Source organism: Podarcis cretensis (assembly GCF_951804945.1).
Source record: "Podarcis cretensis genome assembly, chromosome: 16".
NCBI classification, from domain to species: Eukaryota; Metazoa; Chordata; class Lepidosauria; order Squamata; family Lacertidae; genus Podarcis; species Podarcis cretensis.
This window is the reverse complement of record NC_137186.1, coordinates 16,365,787-16,392,553: the sequence shown is the minus strand read 5'-3', so window position 1 is coordinate 16,392,553 and position 26,767 is coordinate 16,365,787. Positions and strand designations below refer to the sequence as shown.

The 26,767-nt window shown below is 52.2% G+C and overlaps 1 protein-coding gene and 1 long non-coding RNA gene across 25 annotated transcripts in view; one reads left to right on the top strand and one right to left on the bottom strand.

The window, feature by feature from the left end:
• The window catches only part of NRXN2 (neurexin 2), a 292,189-nt gene that overhangs the window by 140,985 nt on the left and 124,437 nt on the right, over window positions 1–26,767 (bottom strand). For 12 of the 23 annotated variants that reach the window (XM_079956316.1, XM_079956322.1, XM_079956308.1 and 9 more), the window contains 7 exons: window positions 25,511–25,714; window positions 20,225–20,251; window positions 15,433–15,552; window positions 14,312–14,696; window positions 12,705–12,895; window positions 11,873–12,046; window positions 9,151–9,270 (listed from right to left, as the gene is read on the bottom strand). In XM_079956316.1, coding sequence (XP_079812442.1) covers window positions 9,151–9,270; window positions 11,873–12,046; window positions 12,705–12,895; window positions 14,312–14,696; window positions 15,433–15,552; window positions 20,225–20,251; window positions 25,511–25,714 — 1,221 coding nt within the window. The remainder of the gene's footprint in view (window positions 1–9,150; window positions 9,271–11,872; window positions 12,047–12,704; window positions 12,896–14,311; window positions 14,697–15,432; window positions 15,553–20,224; window positions 20,252–25,510; window positions 25,715–26,767) is intronic. The other 11 variants (XM_079956317.1, XM_079956318.1, XM_079956323.1 and 8 more) reach the window with 3 other exon arrangements.
• Window positions 5,493–7,581, top strand: LOC307204627. 2 transcript variants are annotated; one of them, XR_013833765.1, is made up of 4 exons: window positions 5,493–5,556; window positions 6,285–6,399; window positions 6,725–6,803; window positions 6,844–7,581. It is a non-coding gene; the product is annotated as an uncharacterized lncRNA (long non-coding RNA). The 2 variants fall into 2 exon arrangements; XR_013833766.1 differs by having other exon boundaries at window positions 6,725–7,581.

Genomic DNA, 26,767 nt, shown 5'->3' with positions numbered 1-26,767 from the left:
GCTGGAATCTGCCAGGCCAGGCAAAGGCCTTAATAACAGCCTCAAGACACTTTAATTTGCAGCTTTTAAAAGCCATGTCATCTCTCCTTTAATTTTAGCACCAGGGGTTGCAAATCAACTACTCTGTCCTGCCTGATTCCCACCCACAGTCTCAGCCCCCTCCCCCCACCCACATAAGCAGAGGCACGCACGCACGCACACACACGCACACACACACACACTCCCCCAACCCCAGGCCCCTTTGCAGAACGAGCTCCATGTGCCCCAAATCTAGAGAACTTTCCATCTTGCAAGCCACACCTTTTTCAAGGGCCACACTCTCTCACAGGCAACCTTCTGGGGGGCACATGGTAAAGTGGAACCATAGGTAAAAGTGGGTGGAGCAAGAGACTCTTTGCTTTGTCCATTCCAGCCACGCAAAAATCAAGTTTCTTCACACACACACCCTCTTTGTCCTTCCTCCACCCAGGGAAGCAAGCTGCATTATCACAGTTCAAGGACACCAGTCGGGCAGGCAAAAGCACTGGAGGATGGGGCAGAGCAGGGTGTCCGGCTTGGAGGAGTCCTGAGAGCCAGACTGAGAGGGCTTCAGCGCCTCAATGTAGTTGCTGGACACCAGCAGGTTCCCCACCCCTGAATTATATTCCCACCCCATAAAATTAAAACTCAGTCGTGCAATCTGGTAACACTGAGGCTCAACCCTGGAACCTGACAAAGGAGAGTTCCTCTGAGCATGTACCGAGTGCCTGTATGAGATAAAAGGGTTCATCTATGAGGCTTCCTCCCTTTCGAAACAAACCACAAACACATTGTTCGTGCAGGTTGCGTTGGCACCCACCTCTCCCTGAATCAGAGAAAAGCCTGGTTCATTAAGTGGGCTGTGATTGCTATGCAGAGAGCCTTCCAACCTGCCTTGATTATTCAGGCTGAAGGGGTGTCAGAAGGTTTCCCCTGAAGTGAGTCACACCCAGCGCTGCACGGGGGCGGGGCAAGAAGGTGAGCCTAGTGGGCCTGAGAGGCACGTTCTGGAAGGGGGGGAGCACCCCAAAGAACCCTGAGGTTGCTTGCCTTTGTCCTGCCTTTGGCCCAGCCCTCCTAGGCTGGCTGATACACACACACACACACACACACACACACACACACACACACACTCTTGTCATTCCTCCAGACTGACAAGGACACTGGAGGTCTCCAGTGCAATGTTTCTGTTCAAAAGGGAACGGGTTTCTGCAAAAGCCACCCGTTGCTTTTCACACAAGAGCACCATAGATTCATGAGAAAGGAGCCAGAGAAAAGAGCCCCATTTTCAAATGCCAAGGGCAGGCTGGAAAGGTTGACGGTAAACAAAGAGGAGGGGATGTGCAGTGCATGTTTAGGTAGAAAGGGGGGGGGTTAGTGTGTGCACACACACGCGCGCGCACACACACACACACACGCACACACACAGAGACCTCTTTGGAAAGGAGGGAGACCATCATGCACCCCAGAGATGGGATCCGCCCCCTGCATGCTGCAGCCGCCCTGCTCACAGGAGTCTCTACCCACTCGGACGCCCTGCAGGGACCTGCTCCTGCTCTGGCCTCAGCTAATGGCTCTGAAGCACAAGGCAGGCGCATCACTGATGCTGAAGTTGTGCTCTTCGGGTGCCCCCTTTTACTGAGGGGCCAGAACCCTGCCTGGCCTCTCTAATCAGAAGACCATTAACAATCTGACTAATGGGAGGAAGAAGCCACCCCCCATGTCCTAATTGGCCTGGACACACAACCTCACAAGACCAAACACGCACACACACGTTCTTCCACTTCCCATCAACCTTTTTAATCAGGGCTTTGGAGAACATATTCTCTCATGTGCCTCAGCCAAGTGTTGAATCCTCCTCCTCCAAACTGGATAGCTCAGTTGGTTAGAGCGTGATGCTGATAATCCCAAGGTTGCAGGTTCGATCCCCACACGGGACTGCTGCATACTCCTGTGTTGCAGAGATTTGGGCTAGATGATCCTCAGGGTCCCTTCCAACTCTACAATTCTATCATTCTATGACTGGGAGTGGGCTGAGAGTGAGAAAGGAAGTCACATTTGCACTAAGGTAGCCATTTGCACATCATCCTCAAAGAAGGGAGATGCATCATCAGCAGAAATATTTAGCTTGCACCACAGAGGTGCAGGAGGAGAGGCCTTGGTGTCCCGTCTGCTCAGTCTGCTGCTACCCTGGTGCTCACAGGCAATTTCAAGCCCCCCCCCTCCCATCTCAGGGTTGTCTTTCAACCAGACATGGACTGGACAGTCCTTCAAACAGAGGGCTGCCCTCTGTAAAGCAGGGCGCTTGGCCACCCTGGCAAATGGGGAAGCTCATCCTGAAATCACCAACCACAAAGGGTGCTGGGAGGTCTTGGGCCAGTCATTCTCACATACACTTTCTCTCTGCATCTTACCTACCTCACAGGGCCATGGAGAGGATGAAATGGCTCAAGTCCCCACTAAGCCACTCCTTGTCTTTCTGCCTACCCTACCTCACAGGGTTGTTGTGAATATGTAATAGGGAAAAAGAGAGCCCTGTATGCTGCCTTGAGCTCCTAGGAGGAAAAGTGGACTAGAGATGTAATACATGGCAATCGAACAAAACTAATACCATGCACTTTAATATTTACCACAAGAGTGACCAACTCCCAGCTTGTGGGGCTGATGGTCTGGTCCCCCAAGCCAATTTTTCTCTTCACATGCGCCCTCCAAAACCAAAAGCAACTTAGAGCAACACTGAGATCATAGGGGATTGATAGAGATGTCGAAGCCACCTCCCCCAAACCCAGGGTCCTACGGGGTGGTGGTGGTGCAAATTGCGCTGCCTTCCCCCAAGGCCATCACCTGTTCAATCATTTGATGATTAGGGTGGGCATGCCTGTGTGAGAGAGTGTAGGGAAACCACAGTCACTGCTGCCCCCTGAGGATTGGCCAAAGCTGGGTGCTGCGCTCAGGTCAAGTAACAAGAGCTACCCCCCAACTGACAGCCATGTTCCTATTTAGAACAAACTTGCCCAACTTTGCTCAGACAGAATCCAGCTTTTTAGCTGGGCTTTGACAGATGGCCAGGCACAAGGGGCTGGGGAAGCAGTTCAGGGACTGGAGGAGACTGGGATGTTCTTTGAAGCAAATGAGGTATCTAGATTGGGGGGACTCAGAGTGTCCCCCCCCCCGACTCAGAGAGGCTGACCAGGGCCGGCTGCAACCACTGGCATGTTTTTTTTTTGGGGGGAGAATGCATTCTGCACATGGCCAGAGGAACACCCTTGTCCTGTTCTAGGCCAGAAAACATGTTGCAGACACTGGGCACCACTGCCTCCAGTTAAATCCTGCTTTTCACAATCTGAAGCCTAGTGGGAGAAGCCCAGGTTGGAGACATGAACCACCTCTGGGGTGCCATTGGAGAAGGGAAGGACGCTGGGACGATAATGACTGATTCACAGCCAGCCAAGAAAGGAGGAGGAGGAGAGGCTTCTGCTGCAAGCAGGCGGTCTGCAAATAGTCTCCCTTAACTTGTGAACAGGGTTTCTTGCTGCGTTGGGCCGTATTTCTCAGCTCGCTGTGTAAATCTACCAGCCCTGGCTATTTATGGCCTCCCTTCTGATTTATAATAAGACTGGCCTTCATGTTGCGACAGCCAGGAGCTTAGCAAACGAACAGAAGCAGGAAGAGGAAAGAAGTGTGTGTGTGTGTGTGCGCGCGCGCTGCTGGACACCGGTGCCAGGTTTGGAAAGAAATGGCTCTTCTGATATCAGGGTGCCCTGCTTTAGAAAGGGTAGTCCTCGCTCGGCCTAAGTCTGGTTTAAAGAGAAATAACCTTATGAAATGGGGGGTGGGAGCTTGAATGCCTATCAGTGGTGAGCATCACCTGTACAGCCGGGGCAGGCACACAGCTCACCTGGCCGTTGTCTGCCCCATTGTGATGAGATGGATTCATCTTTCTGTTTCAAATACAGCAATCATTCCTGTATTTGCATCCTGGTTCAGTTCTGGGGGGCAGATGTGGCCCTCTGGGCCTCCCCCCCCCACGCTCCTCAAGTGCCTTTTTCGTGGATAGAATGATGTTCTGAAACTGAGACAAGTCCTTTGACCAGAGGGGTGTGTGCATGCCAGAGATGGGCAGGGTCAGGGCAGCTTCCTGGCTCTCTGGCTCATCAGTACAGCATTGTCACCCTGCATGTGCTCAGAGGCACTTCAGATGACCCCCCCTGGTGTTGTAACCAGGAAAAAATATTCTGGCACTCACTATCCAGTCACAGGGCCCTGAACCCATCACAGCAACTTCTTTAAATACAGGGCAACAGTGTTTGTGGTGGTGGTGGGGAGAGGAGAATGACCCTTGTCCCCTTCCTCTCTGGCACGCTTCAGGGGACTGGCTTAATAGAGCCTTGTTAGAGACTCCTTGGACCTCGTTAGCCAGCCCCTTGCCTCATTAAAATGGATTGGGCTGTCAGCCCCAATATGCAAGTGGTTTCATCAACTGCAGGACGCAGAGGTGGTGGGTGGGGGCAAGGAGGGCTCAGTGGGGAGGGGGAACAGAAACACGCACCCAAGGGACTCCTGAGATAGTAAGGAAAAAACCCCAACCTTGCTTCCTGGGATTTGGAGAGAGTGTCCTCCACACCCATTATCTCCTGATTTATCCCAGTCCATGTTTGCAATGAGACCTCTTCTGGGGCTCAGGCAGGGTCCCTAAAACTGAAATGCAGCCTCTTCTGGGGACGTGCACATGGAGCAGAACACCCCCAGCCTGTCAGAGAGGAGCATGTAGCGCCTTTCTCTTGACAGGTGCTCTGTGCTTCAGCAGGAAGACATTCAAAAGGTAAAGTGTTGGCTAGCATGGAGGGACATCGCAACTGTGTGTGTGTGTGTGTGTGTGTGTGTGTGTGTGTGTGCCTGCCTGTTGAACGTCTGGTTGCCAAGTTGGGTGTGAGAAATGTAGAGCCTCTGCCCGTGAGCAGTGACAGAGCAGAGCTCATCCCACCCCTTTCCTGCCTCTGACCATTTTGGAAAACTGAGCAGGCAGCTCAAGTAGGAGCTTCAGAGGTGGGGGAATGAACAGAGAAAGACTGACCCCAAGATAAGAAGACTCAGTGGGTTGGGGGGCTCTGGTCTCTGAGCAACATCAGTACCACCTGAGTCCTTTCTCTGGCCTGTTCCTCCCTTCTGAAGTGCAGCAGAGAAGACGGAGCCTTTCCTGTGGTGGCTCCTTGCATTTTGGAATGCCTTCCCCTTAGAAGGCCCGCCTGGAACCCTCCTTACTTTAACATTTAGGCACCAGGCCAAGGCATTTCTACTTTCCCGGTCTTTTTAAAGAACTGCTAATACTGTATGAGTTTGACCTTACCACCTCTTTAAACTAGCGATTTCATCTTTAAATTTGCTGCTTTGATTTGATGTACTGTATTAGTTTGTATGCTTTTAAAAGAACTATTATAATTTTATATTGTGCTTTTGCTTCTTACCATTGTGTTAGCCACCCTGGGAAAAGACAACCTATACTGAAGGCGCAAGATGTAAATTTCAGATGTGGATAAGGTAAGATAGATAACTATTCCCACCTCATATCCACAGAATCTAACCAAAAGCAACAAAAAATTCCTTCCATTTCCAATGTTCAGGCTGTCGTGCTGTTCCTTGTGTATGCACATGTGTGCGTTTGTGTATCACAAGTCTCAAGGGAACCCAAAACTCTCCAGTGAGGACTGAGCATGTTCTCTGCCCACAGAATGCTAAGCAAATGTTGTGGTGTGTGTGCGGCTTTTGTGGGTAGAGAAGTTGAGGGCTCTGTCACAAATGCCAAGGTGGGAAGACCTCCTACCTGGGGCCTGGGAGGGAAATGTGTGGCATGGTGCTGGGTAGATTCAACTCCCCACTCAGCCATGAAGTTCACTGGGTGACCTTTGGCCAATGACCAGCTCTCAGTTTCTAATGTATTACACCTTGAGCTCCTTGGACAGAAGATGCATATATTCTCCACTGGCAGAGAAATATGCTGGAGGCGGTGGCAGGGGGATTTTGCAGCTTGTTCTCAGAGTTATTGTGGTGGTGAATTTCTCCTAATCATTTCTTGGGAGGGGCTGGCAATTAGCAGCAGCAACAGCACAACCTTTGTTTTGCAAATTCAGAAGCCATTTTGCACCCTCCATGATGCCCAGGACCAAGTGTCATTACAGGGCATCGTGGGAGATGCAAAATCCCAACCATTGGGCCTGTATGCACAGATATCCTGCTGAATATTTGACTAAATGACCCTTTTCTTTCAGGCAGGGAGGAGAGGCAGAGGCTTGCCAAAGGAAATTCTCAGAGCATTTAACTAAAATGTGTCTCCTGACAAATTGCAGCCCAGCTCTAGCCTGGGAAGTTTCGCAGGTGGCCAAGGTGAGGTTGTTTGCCAGGTGGCTTGAATGCATCTAACAAGGACGACAGGATGCCCCCCCACATCTACCAGCACATCCTCTCTGGCACCAGTAATAGTGTATGCTAGGCTGGGGGGTGGCGTGGGGAGCTGGGTGCCAGACTCCGGGTGGGCAATGGTATGACCTTGGGGTGCTCAGCCTAGTCTTGGCAGGTGAGAAGAGGTTGGCTGCTGATTTTTTATGCTGTTTGCAATGCTACTCTTGTTAGTTCTAGACTTTCAAAAAATCTTTGATTTGTGTGCGACTTTAGCAATGGGACTTAAGATGATGTTCCTGTTTTACTACAGTCTTCCTCAACCTGGTGCCTTCCAGATGTTTTGGATGACAACTTCCATCAGCCCCAGTCACAGAGAAATAGACCAAAATGTCTGGGGCACCAGGCTGCAGTGCTCAGCAGCAGCAGCAGCAGCAGCGAAGGAAAGGCACTCTGCACATACAAGGCATTCTGTTTCCTGGAGAGATGCACTTGGCACAGAAAACAGGTTCCAGATTAAGCCTTGGCCTGATGTGCTCTGGCTCTGTTGAATTCACCAAGAGTTCTTGAGGCAGCAGCCCCTGGCCTCTTCCCCTGGGAAGCTCTCAGAAGGGCCAGGAGAGGTTCCCATAAACCCACACACAACTCTCCTTCCCCATCTTTCACTTCCATGGCATGGCACGGAGGCAATTGTTTGTTAAAAACTGAGCAAGGGAACTGTCAAGATGAAAACTCTGCAGAAGAAATATGGTTCTCTCAGTGGTGGAGAGGGAGCTGTTCCCTTGCCCTTCCTTCCCAGCCACTCCTCAGAGAGTCTCCCTTAAGACCTGCACTGCTGCAGAGATACCAGCCAAGTTAAGTACCTTCCGCTGCAAGCACAACCACAAGGAGGAAAACCCCCAGCGTAGAACTAGAATGGACCCCAGCCCATCCAGCCAACAGGGCAGATACTCCTCAAGGCCTCCTTGCCAGGTACCCACCAGGTACCTCACCCCCCCAGGCAGAGAGACAAACCCCCTCCCACTGCTCAGCAGCTCTCTTGAGTACAGATACTCCCCTGCCCCAGATTGAAACCTCTCATTCTCCTGTCATCTCAGCCCTTTCGGCTGCTCTGCCTTTCACAGAACAGGGTGGGGGCGGCTGGGGTGGGGGGTAGGATGATCTGCCCTAGACTACCAGCACCTTGTTTTTTAGAGCAAATTTTTCAAAGATGAAAATCTGCCGTGCATCACAGACAGAGATAATGTAACAAAGTGAGATTAATTATAGTGCATGGTGACTGCTAAGTGGCAGCAGGGTTTGCAGAGGGGCTACTCTGAGAAGGGGGGAGGGGGAGAAGAGACGCCATGCCCCCACCAGGGGACTTGTCCTCCCTCAACCTGGGAGGGCACTTACTTTGCCCTGCCCACCCAGACCCCTTTTCTTCCCACCTTTGGATTCCAAGCTCAAACCTTAGTCCTCCACGAACTTTTGTGCCATATGTTCCTTGCTCCTGGCAGATATGATAACTTGGCACACCCACCCACTCACCCTCCCATTTCCCCTACTTATCCCACTCTGAGACACTGCCTTTCTGGAGCATCTGGTTGCAGACTCCACCCTCATAAGCCAAAGGCAAACCTGCGACAGGCAACAGCAAAAGAGATCAATCTCACCTACAGATATTGGTGCAAATTCTCAGGCGGACGAGACATTCCACCCAACCCAATACAAGACCAGCCGCAATTGTTTGAGAAGCTCAGGAATGAAAAGTGCCAGGGTGTGTGTATGTGGCTTGTGCAATTCAGTCGTAGTGGTGCAGAGTTCACCTTCTGGCTGCCATCTGTTCAGTGGGGCAGAGGGGGCTTCATCGAGTGGGGTGTAGGCATTGCCATCTTCACACAGTTCTCAATGCTGAATCCCCCTTTCCCTCATAGTCCCCTTTGCCGCTTGGAAGGTTCTTGCAGCAAGGAAGACCCTGGACCCCCCAATTCCCCCATTTGCCCTTCTGACAGCTCCCCTGCCCCACAGGTGCCCTAGTGCTGCCCTCTGCTGCGGGAAGAGGTACAGTCTCCCTCTGCTGTGGGGCAGTGAAGGTTGTTCCAACTCCTTCCCACTTTTCTGCAGGGGTGTTTATGAGGGTTCACATGTGCAGGGAGGGTTGTTCTCTACTGTGTGCCATGAGACTTTCTCCTTCCTGCCCCCCCCCTTCAGATTATCTATAAAGTGTGAACTTTAACTCTGGAGACAAAGAGATGACTCGTTTTCCACTGATACGCATTTGTGGAACACACAATGCAACAGCCTTTTAATAATAACCTGACAGTGTCGCTCCTAATAGTGAACCTCATGAGGTTTCGCCAACCGCATGCTTGCTTTTATTCCTTCGTTTTGTTCGGTCTCATCTAGCCATGGATACCGTGGACCTTGAGAAGCTTCCTGGGTGCCCCCGGGTGACAAGACCGCCAGTAGATACACAAACACACACCCCATTGCTCCCCTGGGGACTTGACTGCCCTCTGTTCCCTATCCTACACAGCAAAAGGTCTTGAGGAAGCAGGCTGCCAGAGGGAGGGAAGGCGGGCAGCACTGGGCCCACTCCCCAAAGGGAGGAGGAGGGCTCCAGTCTGCAAAACGCCAGCCCCAGTCCAAGCGGTGCTACTAGTTCATTGCCTTGCTCAGTGACCAGGGTGTGTTCCCCTTTTGCCCCTCCCCTCCCTCCCTCCCTCCCTGCCACTCCAATCCCCCCCTCCTACTCACGGTCATTGCACACGGGGCCACCATATGAGGTCATGGTGCAATCGCAGGTGTAGCCGTCCCATTGCTGAAGGCAGACGCCCTGGTTGGCGCAGGAGTCCTCGGTGCAGGTGGTGCTGGGACCTAGCGGGAGGGGCCAAAGAGAGAGAAAGCAAGAGGGGGAGACTTCAGGGCTTTCAGGGGTTCCCTAGTCCTCCCTTGTCTTGTCTGCCTCTGGCTACCACGTGGCAGGCCCCGGAAAGCATCATCGCCACCATCACAGCTCGTCTAATCAGCTGCACCTCTTCCTTGATTGGCTCACAGTTGTTCCATGGGCTGCTGGCCTCCTCTCTGTGTGGGGCTGCCCTTGAAGATGGCTCAGGCAGCAGCTGAGGCACAATTCTGCAGCCCCATGGCTGACTGGGGGTTCCTTCAGACTGGGTGGGGGGTTTTTGTAGGGTGCATTAGATGTGGATTTATACTGTGCCTTCCACACACTTTTCCACTTTATGAGTTGTTCTGAAGTGCTTGCCTATTCATTAACTTAGAGGCATTTATGAACAGCTTAGTGGTTTTAAAATATCTATATGGCAAATAATTTTATTTTGTTAAAACAAAAAGAAAACCAATAGCATTAAAAACCAAGAAAAGCAGCAGAATAGAAACACGTGAGAGCTTACAAAAGGCAATAAAGCAGAACTCCATGGGATTCAAACCAATGCAAGAGGGTTCCAGCCTTGTGGGTCAGGAAAAGCCAGGAGGCAAAGTTCTGTCTTTATAAGTCTCCCGAAGCCAGTGGGAGGGGGGCTGCTTCACGCAGGGCAGAGAGCATCATGGCATCATGCCACATGCAAGGGCAATGGCGGGAAAGGTCACTACCCTGTGATGTTCTCCAGACTTTTCCAGACAATCTAAGTGATCTAACAGGTCTGGTCCAGGGACAGGCAGCCTTTCAGGTAATCTAGTCTCTAGTTGCTCAGGGCTTCAGCTGTTAACAACAAGGCCTTAAATGCTGGTCTGGTAGCTGATCGGCTCCATCAGCACAGGTGTAATAGGTGCACATCCAGGTGCTCCACTCAGCATCCTGGCCACAGCAGCAGCCTGCAATAGCGAACAGGAGTCCACTGGTGCAGCTGCCAAGGCAGGGCTCCTGTCCACATCCCTTCCTCCATGTTCTGCTTCGGCATTATTGCCGTATGGCAGGACCGCAGCGCAACGAAAGCAGGACCAAAAACAAACCAGAGCCTGGGTGGTGTAAGAAGTTACGGGATTTCCACAGGACTTTCTGGGACATGCACTCGTCAGAAGCAAAGCAGCCTCTCTGCCTGCACCCCCCCCCAATTGCAGGCAGGTATCACAACAAACTGCCCCAGGACAATCATGAACACAAATCACCCTGAAAGCACAAGGGGAAAGGACATCTGGAGGGGCCTGAAGACAAATGAGGAAAGGTTACACTGTATAGGAGAGAGAGGTGAATGAGGGGTTGTGAACATGGGAGGGAGTTTATTATTAAGTACGGCATGGGGAAAGTGGCTAGAGAAAAGTTTCTCTCCCTCTTGCCTAACACTAGGAACAGGCATAGGCAAACTCAGCCCTCCAGATGTGTTGTGACTACAACTCCCATCATCCCTAGCTAACAGGACCAGTGGTCAGGGATGATGGGAACTGTAGCCTCAAAACATCTGGAGGGCCGAGTTTGCCTATGCCTGCACTAGAACTTGGCGACGTGCAATGAAGCTGAATGTTGGAAGTGTCAGGACAGACAGAAGAAAGTCCTTCCTCAATGCAGCTCAGAGCTAAACTATGGAACTCCCTACTGCAAGACAAACACTAAAAGAGAATAAGACAATTTCATGGAGGATGAGGCTATCCGTGGCTACTAGCCATGATTGCTATGTTTTAGCTTCTAAGAACACAAGAGGAGTTCTGGTGGACCAGCTCTCTGCCCTAGTGCACTAGCTCATATCCTGAGTAGGGAGAGCTCTGCTGCTGTCCTGCTCATGTCCTGCTTGTGGACTTCCCTCTGGCTTGCCACTGTGAGAAACGTAAAGTAGGACTGCATGGGCTCCTTTCATCTGATCCAGGAGGACTCTGGGGAACGTCAGCAGCCACCTCTCAGCTCTGGTGCACCAAAGGCCAGTTCAATGAATGTGATTCTCTTCAAAACTCTTAGCAACACAAGGATGTTCCAGCTAAACATATCTAGAAAGGAGGAAATACTGCATTTGTGCATTCTTGCTTTACTGCAAAAATGAAATGAGGGTGTTGTGTGTGTTTTTAATGCAAAACCCTTGGGGGTGGGTCGGAGCGGAGGCAAGGGACCACAGAGCAAGGCCTCACAAGGGCAGCCCACTAGGAATGCAAATAAGGCTTCGCTGCCTCCCAGACGCTATCCCCTGCCTCGTGGCCTTGTCGCCAGTCTGCACGGGGCTGGCCAGTGCTGCAATTACATCTAAAGTCAGAAAAATTGCTACTCAAGCCTTGAAAATTTGGGAGGACAAGAAGGGAGAGCCATTGCTTGGCAGAGCCACTGTCTGGGTGACAAAGTTAATGGAAGAATGCAAATTCCAAAGGAAACAGCCTCTTGACTTACAGGAAATGGGCACATTTTTTTAAGAAAGAAAAGCTGGGTCAGGTTTGAGGGGAAGGGATTTGGAAGAGAGAAGCAGCAGAGGAGGGGAATGTGTGCTTAACCCGTTTCCTGCTCCAAATCAGAGCTGGCCCACCCTGCACCCCCCCTTACCATCACAGCCCCTCTCAACGTGCCCAATCCGGTGCAGGGCGTCGGCGATGAGGTCCGGGAGTCGGCCATTGAGGTCCACGGAGGCCAGGCAGCCCTGGAAGCCGTCCCGCGAGGCCACTAGCTTGGGCAGGTTGTTGAACATGTTTTTGCTCAGGCCTCCAATGTACAGCTCCCCTGCAAGGTGGAACAAACACATGAGGGGCCCTGAGACCCCAGGCTGCACCTCCTGGTTCACCCCCCCCCCGCCCCACAGCAAATGCCCAAAGGCCTGTGTGGCTGTGTGTGTTTTGGTGGTGGTGAGGTATGACCATGGTTGTGGTTGGAGAAAAGGGAAGCTGGTCAGATCTTGTCAACTTAAGAACTATCAAATCAGCTCTTGAGCATAAAAAGCTGTCACTGCCACAATGCAAAACAAGCCCACCAAGTCTAAAGAAAGATGAGAGACAGCAGCAAATCTGCACAGGCCAAGGAAGGGGAAGTGTGTGCTTGCTGGACTGTCCTGGGGGGTAGATGCTCTTGGCTTGGGGCATCACTGCTGCTGTTTTGTTTCATTCATGAGCAGCCACCCACCAACATAAAATCAGACCAACAAAACAGGGCACCTGCCTAAAACAACAATAACAGGGTGCTATAAATGTAGGCAGAACAAACCCCCCCACCCAACTTGGCAGCACAGTGCCCCCTAGTGTCACATAGAGGAGCTGCAAAGCGTGTGTCCATTTTGACAGGACCTCCACTCCAAACCCACCAGCGCATTCCCACAAACTGCAAGGAGGCTGCCCTCTAGTGCCAAGAGAGGGTATTGCGAGCCAGGCGGGCCTGGTAAGCTCACCCTTGAGGTCCAGGTTGCGGGCACCGTTGGAGTGCTGTGTGACGGTGCGAGAGTCGATCTTGAGCGTGTGCACATTGTTTGTGTCGCGGGACACGATGACGTTGTGCCACTGGTTGTCATTCACCGGCTTGTCCGAGTTCCCCTTCATGAGCGAGGGCCCGTTGCCCAGGTCAAAGACATAGTGGATGTACCTGCAGGTGGGAAGGCAGGGGATCAAAAGGGTTGTCCAGCCTGACCTCACCCCCCCCCCTGCAGGCAGGAGAGCCTTCCCAGCACCAGCTACACCTGACAAGCCCAGAGTCAAGCCCAGACCACCAAGCACATGGGGGTCGTCCACCAATGGCTCCTGCATTTCCTAAATGCCTGGGATTGAATAAAGGAGCCTCTCCCCGGCACACAGCAAGGAGGGTGTTGGTTTTTCAAGATTTCCAGGGTGTGTGTGCACGCGCACATTACGCTGTTCCCAGCTTAAGTGGCACAGCTCACCCTTCCACCCCCTGCCGCCCCCCTCTGGCAAATGAGCAGCAGACATGGTTGTAGGTAGACTGCAAACTAATAAAGCCTCTTTTCTCCATGCTGGCTGGGAGGGGCTCTCCAGAGTCTCACCTCCTACCTGGTCCTTCTAACTGCAGGCAGCAGGGACTGAATCCGGGACCTTCTGTATACAAAGCATCTGTCCCTCCCCCCAAATATTCAACTTTGCCAGTCCCAGGAGACCCCAAATATGATGGTCCAGTCAGGGCCTGGAGAAAATGAAAGCAACTAGCGTGCTGTGATGGTAGAAAGTGTCAGACCAGGTAAAGGTAAAGGGACCCCTGACCATTAGGTCCAGTCGTGGCCGACTTGGGGGTTGCAGCGCTCATCTCGCTTTATTGGCTGAGGGAGCCGGTGTACAGCTTCCAGGTCATGTGGCCAGCATGACTAAGCCGCTTCTGGTGAACCAGAGCAGTGCACGGAAACACCGCTTACCTTCCCGCTGGAGCGGTACCTATTTATCTACTTTCAAACTGCTAGATTGGCAGGAGCAGGGACCGAGCAATGGGAGCTCACCCCGTCGCGGGGATTTGAACTGCCAACCTTCTGATTGGCAAGCCCTAGGCTCTGTGGTTTAACCCACAGCGTGACCCGTGTCTCTATCCGTGAGGGTAGAGAGTGTCGGACCAGGACTAGGGTTCAAATTCTCCGCTCGGTCAGTCACTGCCTCTTTCAGCCTAGCCACCTCGCAGGTTGTTGTGGGGATAAAGTGGGAAGAGGGAGAACCCTGTACACAACCTGGAGCTGCTCGGAGGAAAAGTGGGCTGGAAACGTAAGTCATCAATCAGCGAAGTGGGTGAGGCGGGGAAATAGATCCTGTGGCACCAGACAGGGCCTTTATGCAGGCATCCTGGCTGTGCTGCCTGAGGCAGCAGGCGAGAGGGGGCAGCACTCTGGCTGACAGGTGGGATTTGTGGGGAAGGTGTACATAGATCTTGCTCATGTCGCAGGGGTGTGGGTGGGGCTCCTGGGCCAGGAGGCGGGGCTTACAGGTGTGTGTACGGGAGGTCATTCTGGCTAGGTCTGACAGGATGTGGACGGGGGCCCCCAGCGCCCCCTTGTGGACCCCTCACCCCTTGACAAGCTCCACCACGATGAAGTCGTTCCCGTTGCCGCTGTTGAAGAGGATGAGCCCGTCGGTGGCCGTGGTCTTGAACTGGAAGAAGAGGTGCATCGAGGCATAGGCCTGTAGCATGGCCAGCGCCAGGTAGCTGGCTTTGCTCTTGAACGTGACGGGGTCGGCGATGATGCTGCGCAGGCCGAAGCGGGCGTTCAGCTCACAGTAGCTGATGTCCCCGTTCTTGCAGAGGTCCATGTAGGGCATTCCGTTGAAGACCAAGCTGCTGAGGTGGCCGATGAAGTTGGAGGGCACCACCGAGATGAAGCGCCGCTCGGTCATGATGCCCGTCTCGATGTTGTGGAACTCCAGGCGGGTGTGGGCGCCGGCCATTTGCCCTGCTTGGGCCAAGCATAGTAGGAAGAGGAGCACACTGTTAAAATGGAGCCAGGAGGGGGTGCTGGGCAATAGGCGGCGGGGGGGGGGGGGGACAGGACACACGGTTGCCACAAGATCTCAGGCCAAAACGGGACAGAACCCCCGTGATCAGGCTGGGCAGAGCTCCTTCCTGCTCACTGTTTCTCTTGAAGCAAGGAAGAGCCTCTCCTTTCCTACTGGCAAGTGGTGGGAACTGGACCAAGGAAAGAAGGGAAGCAAATGGACAGCATTTGCTCCCCACCATACACTCAGTGGCTCTCTGCCCCCCACAAGGAGATACTTAGCCAGGCCTGGAATCCTGCCCCTTTGCAGGCTGGCAAGGTTCCTGCTCCCTGCTATGGATTCCCCACAGCCCCTCCATACACTCCCAGTCCAGACCTGCTCACTCAGATACTGCTAGCAGTCCCTCTCTCTTTGTCAACATTGGCAGCTCCTAATCTGGATCACCTGCCCAATGTGCCCCCAGTGGTCAAACTTAGGCATGGTCCCTCCTAGCCAGCTAAGTCACTCAGTGCCACCTGGTGGCAGAAATGGAGAACCGACAGCAACAATTCTGGAAAAACCGCTTGGAGCATGTGGGAGAACACACCCGCCTGCAATGATGCCAGGATGTTGGCTCTTTGCGGTCCCAAGGACTACCTTCTTTCTCCCCGAGTGCTGAAGCCCCTTAGCTCGGGCCGGCGGCCTTCCTCGGCTTACCTTCCACAGTGACGTTGTCCACAGAGAGCTGCAGGTTCTTTCCGCGCCGGACCACGCGGACCGTGTGCCACTCATTGTCGTTGAGTTTGTGACCGGCAAAAAGGGTCTCGGGGCCTTTACCTGCAATGGGGCAGGCAGGGTGGCAGAGTCAGGGCAGGTCCGCTGTGTGAGTAACAGCCCCACCCCTGCAGAGATGAACCCCTCAAAGCCTCGCACAGGGACCCAGCCCAAGAATTAAAGACACCCCCCCCAGTTCACCGTATCTTTTCACCCTTGCAGGCACATGCACACTCCCAGCACACAAGCTCAGCCATGTGCGTGGCTGCCACTTTCCTGTCTCACACACTCGGTCGCCACTCCTGAAACGTACATCCCACAGGGCCTCCATCCTATCCCAGGTAGACGGAAGATGAGAGGGTCAGAAGGCAGCCGGACCCATAGAACAGGGCCCATCTTCACTGTCTGGGGTGCCCTTCTTGGAATCCATGGGCAGTATGTGAGCTCCAGGTGTGTAGAAGGGGAATAATCACACCCAGGTGTCTTTTGGCATGAGAGCCTGAGCAAAGGACCATGCCTCAGTCCTAAAGTTCAACCCTGCTGGCATCACCAGGTAGAGCAGGGAAAGTGCCCCGAATGCGAAACTCTGGAGGGCCACTGCTGCAGTGAGTGCACACAATACAGTGGTGCCCCGCAAGACGAATGCCTCGCAAGACGGAAAACCCGCTAGACGAAAGGGTTTTCCGTTTTGGAGGTGCTTCGCTAAACGAATTTCTCTATGGGGTTGCTTCGCAAGACGAAAAAATCTTACGAGTTCCCGCGGGGGTTTTTTCACTCTCCCCCCCTTTCCTAAGCCGCTAAGCCGCTTATCAGCTGTTCTGCTGATAAGCCGCTTAACAGCTGATCGCTAAAAGCCGCTAGACCGCTAATAGCGCTAATCCGCTAAGCTGTCAATGGGCTTGCTTCGCAAGATGAAAAAACCGCTAGACGAAGAGAATCGTGGAACGGATTCTTTTCGTCTTGCGAGGCACCACTGTACTGAGCAAGATGGACCAGCTCACTTTTAAGGTAGCTTCCTCCATCCCTTTATTCTGAACGATGAGGACCAGAATCTCTATTTTAAGCAGAGGTGACACAGCTCCACAGTAGAAACCTGCTCTGCACACAAAGGATCTGGGGTTCAATAACTGACATCTCTAGATGCAGCTAGGGAAGACCACAGTCTGAAACCTGGATGGCTGCTGCCAGCTTGTAAAACAGGGAGGAGATGTCAGGCTTGCTGGATCTACCTCGTTTTTCACTTGAACCCCACGTCCTTCCAACCAGGCCAAGGCACACACAAGAAACAGTCAGAAGCCAGGGGCTTCTCTGAGCCGGGAGATTCATTTTCCAAACCAGAACTGAATCGGTGGAGTGTGACTTTTTTTTGTTGGTCCTGCTGTTGCAAAATATTTTGGAGTCAGAAGCCCTTGGTGACCTGTTGTAAATCATCCAGAAATCTGCCAGAAGATCCTGATCTACCTTCTGCCCATCCCAGCTGCGTTGGCAACAGCAGAAGGCCACTTCCTGCCCTGAGAAGGCCAAAGGACTGATTCTGGGACAAGGAGAGAGGGCTGAATCCCAGGACCTCCTGGCTGCCAAGCTTAGGCTACAGGAACTCATTCAGAGGCACAACGTCCACCCTCTAAGGCAAGCATGCCGCCCTGGCAAACAGCTGAAGCCTAAGTGGCTGTGCACCTTTTATGGTTGTCCCAGCCTGCAATGTTCCTCCTCAAACTGAGAAGGCTGCCCTTTACGATAACATTGATAAATGCTGCTCTGCAAGCCATTATTAATTGCAGAGAGGCAGAAGCAAACTCCCTCCGCCCAGAAGCTTAAGAACAAACACAAACAGTGGAGTCTTGCAAGGACTAAAAGATCCCCAGGGCTGCCTTTCCACTGCCTCTCTCTGTTTACCTGGTAATGGACACCACCTGTTGGCCAAAGTGAGCACTGCTAGCGGGTGCTGCCACCTGGTGGCTAATCCAGCTACAACAGCAACAGCAGCAGCAGCTTCTAAAAGCTTGTGCTGCCATCAAGTGGAAGAAGATGAGCACTGCAGCGACCAGGGAAGGCCTGTGAAGCTCTCAGGTACTGAAAGGAAACCAGAGTCTTGGGTGCTGCCACCTCTTGGAGGAATTCAGGAACAGCACCTCCCAGACCACTCTCCAACCCACCCAACCACTTCCCCTCCAGACTGCAGGTGTTGACTCTAGGATTTTTCATCTGCATATATTTATACATGCGGACACTTTTTGCAGCGTGTATGTTAATACATGCAAATAACATTCCAGGCTCCGAACCTTTAAGGCAGGGGGCAGTGGGCCAAGCGGACCCCCACCCAACCCCACCTGCTCCAAGACAATTCTATGCTGGCTTTGCAGCGGGGGTCATCTTAGCTCTCCTGACCCCAAATATCCCAGTACCTGGGAGCTCTCCTGCTAAGGAAACGCTCTCCCAACCCCCAGGATTGCAGCCTTTCCTGGGTGCAGTTTATTAACCCTTTCCTCCCCGCTGCACAGAGTGTACTCACATCTCTTCTTCTCCAAGCCATAAACCCCAAAGCAATACAAAATTGTCCCACCCCTCAGGCCACTAGACCAGCCCTTGTGAATGCTGCAGTCAGCCAGGATCCTCGACTTCTCTCCTCAGCTCTCAGAAGGAACCAGAACATTCTGGACCGAAGGGGTGTGTGTGGTTCTGTGGTGCTTGACTCCAGCGAGGAATCAAGGAGCTTAGGTCTGTGGTCTGTGAGCTTGAGGCTGTGTGAAGGAGCAATTAATGAGCTCCTCTGGACATGTGCAGTGATTTTACCCCCATCAGCCCCCTCCCCCAATTTTGGCTAATCCATAGTTCCAGTGTGTTTGTTCCGGGCACAAAGATGAAATCCTGGTCTCCAAATGGAGAGGGCAGAGGCTGAGGTTCAGGATGCCTGGGTTCTCTCCCCAGCCTTTTTTTTAAAAAAACACTTTTTAAAAAAGTATTTTGATTCTGCTTATGTAGACAACACAATTTAGATACATTGCTGTTGGCACCCGAAGATGGACCTATTTCAAAAAATAAACAGGAGGATCATCTGCCCTCTTACTGAACCCTCCTCTCCACTTCCGTATGCCTGTTTCCTTTCCCTCTCTCATTTCCAGCCCTCCTTTGCTAACTGGAAGCCGGGGTTGATTTATGTGAGAATCTGCAGGCCTGCCTCTGAGTCACGATCCTGGAAGTTGTCAGTGGAAGCAAGACAAGGAGCCAGTGTGGTATGAGAGCCAGTGTGCCATAGTGGGTAGAGCGTTGGGCTTGGGCCTGGAAGAACAGAGTTCAAATCCCCACTCAGCTATGCAACTCTTGACTATCAAAGTGCATTTAAATGTGTGTGCTTCGTGAAGATTATGATTAGACTGAACAAGCTGACAAGTGACACAGAGCAGATATGGAGGGGCTGATTTTCCCCCTTTCATCTGGATCCCCACTAGAGTCTCTTGCCCAGTTCCAGGGGGCTGCTGATTTGTGACACCCTTTTGCCCCAATGACCCATCTCCCCTCCTCCAATGCTGCACAAAATGTAGAATAGAGGGAGATTTCCAAGTTGTAAAATCATCGTTCTGCACCGCGAGCAGTTAAAGTGTTTGGAAACAGGAGTTGCACAAACAGCAGGTGAGTGTCCATGCCTGTCTTTCCTCAGCTGCCGGTGTGGAGCACTGGGGGTTCAAAGGGAATCCCCCCCCCCTTGGCCCGATCCCTTCCCCAGACCTGATCACTGCTCAGATTGAGACACACCCCTTTAGCACCACAACATCGCTGTCATGAACCAGGCCAGAAAAAGCTGGGGGCTTCTTCCCATTACCTGAAGTGTGCAGGATATATTACTCTGGGGGTCCCTGGATGCCTCCTTCTCCAGTAGCAACTTATCGACTCCGCTTTTGTTTCTGTAAATTTTCACTGCCCTGCAAAGTCCCTGCCTCCCCCCCCCCCCAGCCATGCTGAACTCTTTCTCCTCTCTTTTAAATCAGTCCTCAAATTACGGGAGAAAGAGGGGAGAATTAATGAAATCCACAAGTTCCCACCCTTGGATGATTGCCTTCAGTTTTAGGAAAATCTCACCACCCTGTAGGAAAGCAGAGACATCCAAAAATGGAATGCCCCCTCCCCTGTCCTCCATGTAATCTGAGCACTGCCCAAAATCCCAGGTACATTTCTTCCATAGGAAATTTTCTCAAAAGTTCCAGGAATGGCATTAGGGGAAAAACTCACCCTTCCACAAAAACTCAGTGCCACTCACCTCAAAAGGTGTGGTTAAGAGAACCCAGGCATCCTGGCTGTCAGCAGATCCTCTGATACTCATCAGAGGGGAGGAAGGGGCTATTGTTGCATGTTACAGAGGGGAGAAGGTATTGGGGTAGGTGGGCTCATCTCTATGTGAAGCAACTGTGGAGGAAGGGGAACATTTGGCTTCTGCTACTGACCAACTCCTACAGGCTTTAGCAGATGCTCATCCTGAGTGTCTACAAGAAGGAAGACGTTTCATGGGCTTGTTCTGTCCTGGGGACTGAGGAAAGAACCCTTTGGAGCATCCCTGTGTCCTGTTCGCGCACACGCGCGCGCGCACACACACACACACACACACACACACACAGCCTACCACCACGGCCACCTTTTTCCTTTAGAAAAGCAAAATAAAACAGAAACTGCAGGATTAAAAAGAATGAGTCGAAGAAGAAAAAAAGGGAAAAAAGAAATATATATATATATGGCAACTTACTGGGGTTACAGCCTATCCTGACACAGTCTGAGACGGGGGGCCGGGGTGGGGGTGGGGAGAGAGAAGAGAACGAGACAGTTTTATATCCTTCAAGGTAACGTCTGCAACCAAACACCCAAAAAAGAAAACCAATTCAGCCCACCATCTGGGGACAAACGCACGACAAGGAGGACACTTGCCTCTGCACTGGGGAGGGGTCTGGGTGGGTCTGCTTGTCCTCCTGATCCGGCCCAATGCTGCCTCCCTATTCCACACACCCCACCACCACCTCCTCCACCACCAGCACAAACAGGATGCAGTTGCAAATATACCTGGGTCTTTCTGTCTATGCACAAACCAGCCGCTGGTCGTTCTCCTGGGGGTGGTTTTTCTGAGTGGGAGGCCTGGCTTGGTGGCCCTGGCCCCCACTCCCTACAATGCCTTGATCCACAGGAGAGGAGGGGAACCTCAGAGCTGGTCCTCCAGGCCTTTCTCCTCAGCCCTCCGGGCTCCTCCAGGCCACTGCCTGCTTCAAAGTGCTTTTGTGTGGCTGTGATCCTGCCTCCTGCTTGCAAGGATGGAGATCCCTCCCCTGTTTGCATAGCTGAAATATAACCTATTCCACCAAGGTAAGAGTCACATCTGTGGCCCTGCCCACTTTTTTTGCCTCTGGCCCCCCACTGGCATGCGGCCCCCGGGATGTCAAGCACAAGGGAATGTGGCCCTCGGGCTAGAAAAGTTCTCCACCTGTGATCTGGGAGGTCTCCCCCCCCATTTTTTCAGTTGACAGTTCTGTAGCCCAGGTGAGGGTGATCTACAAATCACCTGAGCCTCTTTTAAGTTTTTATTATCTGCAGTTCTCCTTCACCTGGCTGGTGTGCGCATGTTAAATATGAGTCTGGCCCCTCCTCTTTCATTCTGTGGTCTGCACCCCATCCCCAGGTCTGCTACTGAGTCACATTTGGGCTTCAAACCACAGAGCCTGCCTGCCGCTTGGTCTGATGGCCACCCAACCCGTCTTCGCAAGATTTGCTTCATTTCTCAAGGCAGAAGATTGCCTTGTATTAGAACCACTTCAGGGTTTTAAAAAAATCTTGTTTAAAATCTTAGAACCAAACAATATGGGATCCAGGAGATCTGTGAACAATCCCTTTTATTTATCTATTTTCATTTATTTTTAAGATGCTGATGTCTTCAGTCAGGGACCACTACTAACTTCCATGTGGAAACAGGATCTAATGGGTGTTTGTTTTTTTTTTAAGTCGCCTGTATAATGAGATATAATTATTTTGGTTAAAAAATAAAACTTGAAACTAAACCCTAGAATTGTAGCATTGGAAGGGACCCAAAAGGTCAACAAGTCCAATCCCTGCAGTGCATGAAACATTACAGGGGGCGGGGGTGGTATGTATTTTGTTTTCTTTCACTTTTATTACCACTATGATGTTTTTTTTCTACAATCAAATTTTATGAACTAACTCAGGCTTCCTCAACCTTGGCCCTCCAGATGTTTTGAGACTACAATTCCTATCATCCCTGACCACTGGTCCTGCTAGCTAAGGATCATGGGAGTTGTAGGCCAAAAACTTCTGGAGGGCCGAGGTTGAGGAACTAACTAAATAAATAAGTTATGTATTTCAAAAAATTTTAATAAGCCACCCTGTGGTCTCTTGATGAGTGGTATATAAATTTGATCAATAATCAATCATCATCATCATAGCTAATGAACCACAGACTTCTCGGGTATATATTATATACATCTTAGTGGGGAGGATGGGGCAGTGGCCCTAGCAGCCAGATTTCTGAAGGCCCCCCTCCATTTGTCCAACTGAAACCACATCAGCAACCTGAAGCTGCTATGAAAAGGAGGCCAGGATCCACATCACAGAGCCGTTTGGCCCCCTGGGACTGTATTGTCTGTATCAGACAATTGTGAGCAAGAGGAGAGGGGAGTTATCTCTGAGTTTCTGGACACAAGTTGGTATTCAACTAAGTTTTACTCAGAGCAATGAACGTAACTAAATTGAACAGAACTGAGCTGAATACCACCACCCACTATTTGTGGCCTGGGACTGATGACATTCACTGAATTGTGGACCTTTACCCATAGGCCTGGTCCTGGGGCTTCCCCACCAACAGACATTAACAAACAACCTCCCCAGCATTCAGCTGGTGTCCTGGCCCCCGACCACACTGCCCACAGGCCTCAGTGCCTTTTGCTATCCACAGGGCTCAGAAAGGGGAAAGGGCTGGTTTGTGCGTAGACACTTGTGCTTCCATTTTTTGCTTCTCAGTTGCCCATCCTGTCCACCTGTGGCTCCTTCCCAGCCTCCCCTGCTTGCCCTTTGGGATTCCTCCTCAGTGCTGGCAAGTGGCTACCTTGTGAAGACCAGCTGTGCAGTAGGAAGTAGGGCAGCCCTTCCTTCCTCTCAAGCCTGAAGCTGTTGACTGAGAGGGAGGGGAAGGGCTGACCCCATAGTGGCAATGCCCTCCTCCTCTCCCCTTTCCCCAAAGGTACTTCCCAGCACAATGACACCCGGACAGGTCTTGCCCCCGGCACCATCGCCAGCTCCTCTCCGAGTCAGACCCTCTTGGGACCTCCAGAAACAGGAAGAGCAGCTCCCACAGTCGTTCTGACTGGGGGAAAGGTGTGCCTGGCAATTCCTGGACAGCAGGGTCGTGGCGCAGGCACTGCCCCGCTCTCGGTGCTGAGGGCGGGGCTAGCAGCACTGCCCTCCTCCCCGAGAATCGCCAGAGCACCCTTCATGGATCAGTGCCTCAGGGAGAGGTAGGTGGGGGAGCCCTGTGAGGGGGAGTGTCCTTTTGGTGGGGGCAGAGGGTCACCCTTGTGCTCCTGAGTCCTCTGCAGACTCCAGGGCATGTCTGCCAGTGGGGGGAGAGGGGCTCTCCTCCTAGTGGGGGGGGGGCATGTGGGTGGGGAGACCCCATTCCCACAGGCTGCACAGCTGGGCTTGGCGTGCGTTGTCAACCGCAACAGAACAGTGGATGCAAACAGTCACAGGATCAAAAGCCCCTCTCATGGGCGGTGGGTAAATTTCATGGAACAAAAGCAACCCCCCACACCCCAGGCAGGAGGAGGGATAAAGGGAAGGGAGGCCCAGGGAACAAAGAGAGGAGTGGGCACCAGGTAAGCGATTGGGGGTGCGCATGGAAGGTGGGAAGAGGGTCATGTTGGAGGGGAAGGGGGGCATTTGTGGGGCCTTTGGTCGCCATGGCTGTTTGCTCTGGGCTGGCCATTTATGTCTCAATGAAGGGTTGAAAACCAAGGTGGGCAGGGAGGAGAAAATTACTGTGCTTGGGTCTTTAGAAAGATGAATGGGGCTTTCTTCAACCCATTTCTCGCCTGGACACCGAAGAGGACAAAGTGGGGAAGGCACGAGGGAGGGAGGAAAGCTCCTGCCCCTCTCAGTCTCCATGGCTGGCTAAGTCAGGCAAGGAAAGCAGGTCCTGGTTTTAACAAAGAGGACCAGCCTCACCACCATCTCTGGTCCTCCAAGGCTGCTCCAGGGGAAAGGAGGGAGCCCATCTTCCTCCTCTCCCCAGGCTGGGAAGGGGCATCTTTCCAAAGACCCAGCAACAAAAGGGGAGAAACAGAGAAAAAGCCCCAGGCTTGGCTTCCATGTAATGTCCCCACCTTCGCCTCACCCTCTGTGGAGAAATAAGCTGCGGGTGAAAAAAACCCTGTGTTTTGGAAAGCAAAATCCACACAATTGTGTGTGAGAAATCTGCATGCAGAACTTGATAGCGCTGCAGCTGAGCGCCTGTGAGGAGGAGCTAATGTACAGTGATACCTTGGTTGCCCAACGGCTTGGCTCCCGAACAAATCAGCTCCCAAACACAGCAAACCTGGAAGTACCGTATTTTTTGCTCTATAAGACACATCTATAAGACGCAGCCAACCATAAGACGCACCCAGTTTTAGAGGAGGAGAACAAGGAAAAAAATATTCTCTCCCTCTATGTGCAGCGCCTCTCCAGCGAAGCGAAGTCAGAACAGCAAGAGGGATCACTGCACAGCGAAAGCAGCGATCCCTCTTGCTGTTCTGGCTTCTGGGATAGCTGCGCAGCCTGCATTCGCTCCGTAAGACACACACACATTTCCCCTTACTTTTTAGGAGGGAAAAAAGTGCGTCTTATAGAGAGAGAAATATGGTGAGTGTTCCAGTTTGCTAACTTTTTTTGGAAGCCGAACGCCCGATGCAGCTTCTGATTGACTGCAGGAAGCTCCTGCAGTGCAGTCAATTGGAAACTGCACCTTGGTTTTTGTACGGTTCTGGGAGTCGAACGGTCTCCCAGAACGGATTAAGTTTGACAACAAAGGTTCCACTGTATTTCATTTCTGGCTACCAATTCTACATTTATAAGTTGCAGTTGTATGCCTATGGAGACAGGCACGCAGGGAGCCCCAGTGAAGAAAGTAAAGCCCACCAGGGTTGGTATGGCTGCTCCTCAGTAAAGCTGCAGAGTTTTATAGTCCATGAGCCCCATCAAACGCTGGACAGCCTTGAAACACACCCTTCCAAATAATCTTTGCTGTGCAGCCCAGACAAAATCCATGATGGGCAGCCTTGTTTTTGCAGGCATCACCCACGACATTGTGGACATCCCCATCAAGTATAGCACAACCTCCCTCTGCCACGTTCATCCTCAAGAGTTGGGTGAATGGGCAAAGCCACTCTTTGGGACGGGTTCTGCTAGTATCTCCATGGGAACCCAGCCTTCCCCAACTTTCTGCCCTCCAATGTTTCAGACTACTGTATAACTCCCATGAGACCCAGCCAGCAGGACGGAGGTTGATGGAAGTTGTAGAGCAGAACTTCTAGAGGACACCTGGTTGGTGAAGTCCAGGCTAGTCTGCCCAGCACAGATTGGTCAGAGGGAGGCTTTTGAGAAATGCCTGTTGCATTTGATGCACCACAGAGGGATAACTATACAAATTTACTCAGGTGTAGCTCAGCCGACTACCCCGGCGTGCGTCTGTCTGTGTGAAAGGCATATGAACGATGAGAAATTGGTAGCCAAATGAAACAGTTTCGCATTTTGCTCCAGCACGATGCGAGAGTTCCCAAAAGCCATGTGGATTTTGCATTTCGATGGCACAAAGATTCCTCCCTGAGAAGGATCCCCTGCGGAAACACGTGTAATGGAGCCTGCCCGCCCCCACCAGAGCGCCGTTGCTGCGTCTGACCAGCCTATAAGGCGTTGCCTGCACCCCAGCACTGCCTCAGGGGGCTCTCTGGGCAGACGGAGAGGAACAGATCCTGCCGGGTTCTGACCAGCTGGTTACCTAGGTTGACTGTGAGCTTCATCTGGCCCCCATCGAGCTCCAGGCGGAGAGTGTCGGCCGACTCCTTGGAGGTGGTGGCCATCATGAAGCCGTAGGCTCGCTGCGACATGAAGCGGAGGGAGACATCTTCAGCCTCGGTGTGCATGACCGTCGGCAGCATGATCTTCATGTACATGCTCCCGTCATAGCTCAGCACTGTGGCCTCTGTTGGTGGGGAGAGGAGACACAGAGAGAGAAGGGAGGGGAGAGAGGATCCAAGAAAAGGAAGAGTGATTAGGAACAGGCCAAGCTACATGTCCACCTCACCCACTCCAGGGGAAGCTGACATGGGGTCCTCCAGAGACTCTCAGACTACAACTCCCAGCAGCCTCAGCAGCCAGCACAGCCAATGGCCAGAGATGATGGTAGCTGTAGCCCATAGAAGGTGCCACACGGTCCTGCCCCTGGTCTGGAGGCTCTGCTGAAGAGCTCGCCCACCCCTGCCACCTGATCACCCCTGATTCTTTTACAATGGGAGATTCAGCCAGAGATTGAACCAGGGGCTCTTTGCCTGCAGAGCAAGGGCTGCACAAGGGGAAGCAGGCCTGGAAGAACCCCAAGAAGAAAAAAATACAATCTCTGGGGAGGGAAGGAAATATTCAGAGCCCTCAAAATAGCCCAGTGAGGACAGTGCATGCTCTGTGTGCAGAGAATGCTGAATTGCAATTCATGGAGCAGGAGCCTAGAAAACCAAAGGTGGCATGGGGGGCAGTTTGGAATATTCTGGAAGGGAGCATAGCTGGCTGGCTGGAAGCCTGAAGAGGGGCACACACTCCTTTGCAATGCAACATTTTCTCGCAGGTCCCCTTGCAGAGCGGTCATTTTTCATGTGGGCGGTTCTTTTAAAAAGGCAGATGGCAAGAAGGAGCATCCCCTGAAAAGATGCACCACGATTTCTCCAGCACATATGGAGGAAAGTACCCTTTTCACGTCATGCCAGGGCGAAGTGTGAAGCATCAAAAATGCTGCTTGTTTCAGAATGGCAGCATTAAATAACAACAAGACAACCCACTGGTTAAGAATTCTTTACAAGCCCCCCAGCCACTCAGAGACCTTTGCAGTTTTGCAGTTTGATGAGTGGGTTGCACATGGACCAATTCAGGTTGCACCATGAAAGTGGAGGGGGCAGACCCCTCAGGCAACAAAACCAAGAGGAATGTTGCAGCATGAAAAGTGGTGAGGAAATGACCTAAAAGTCAGGGGATGACTTCAGGCAAC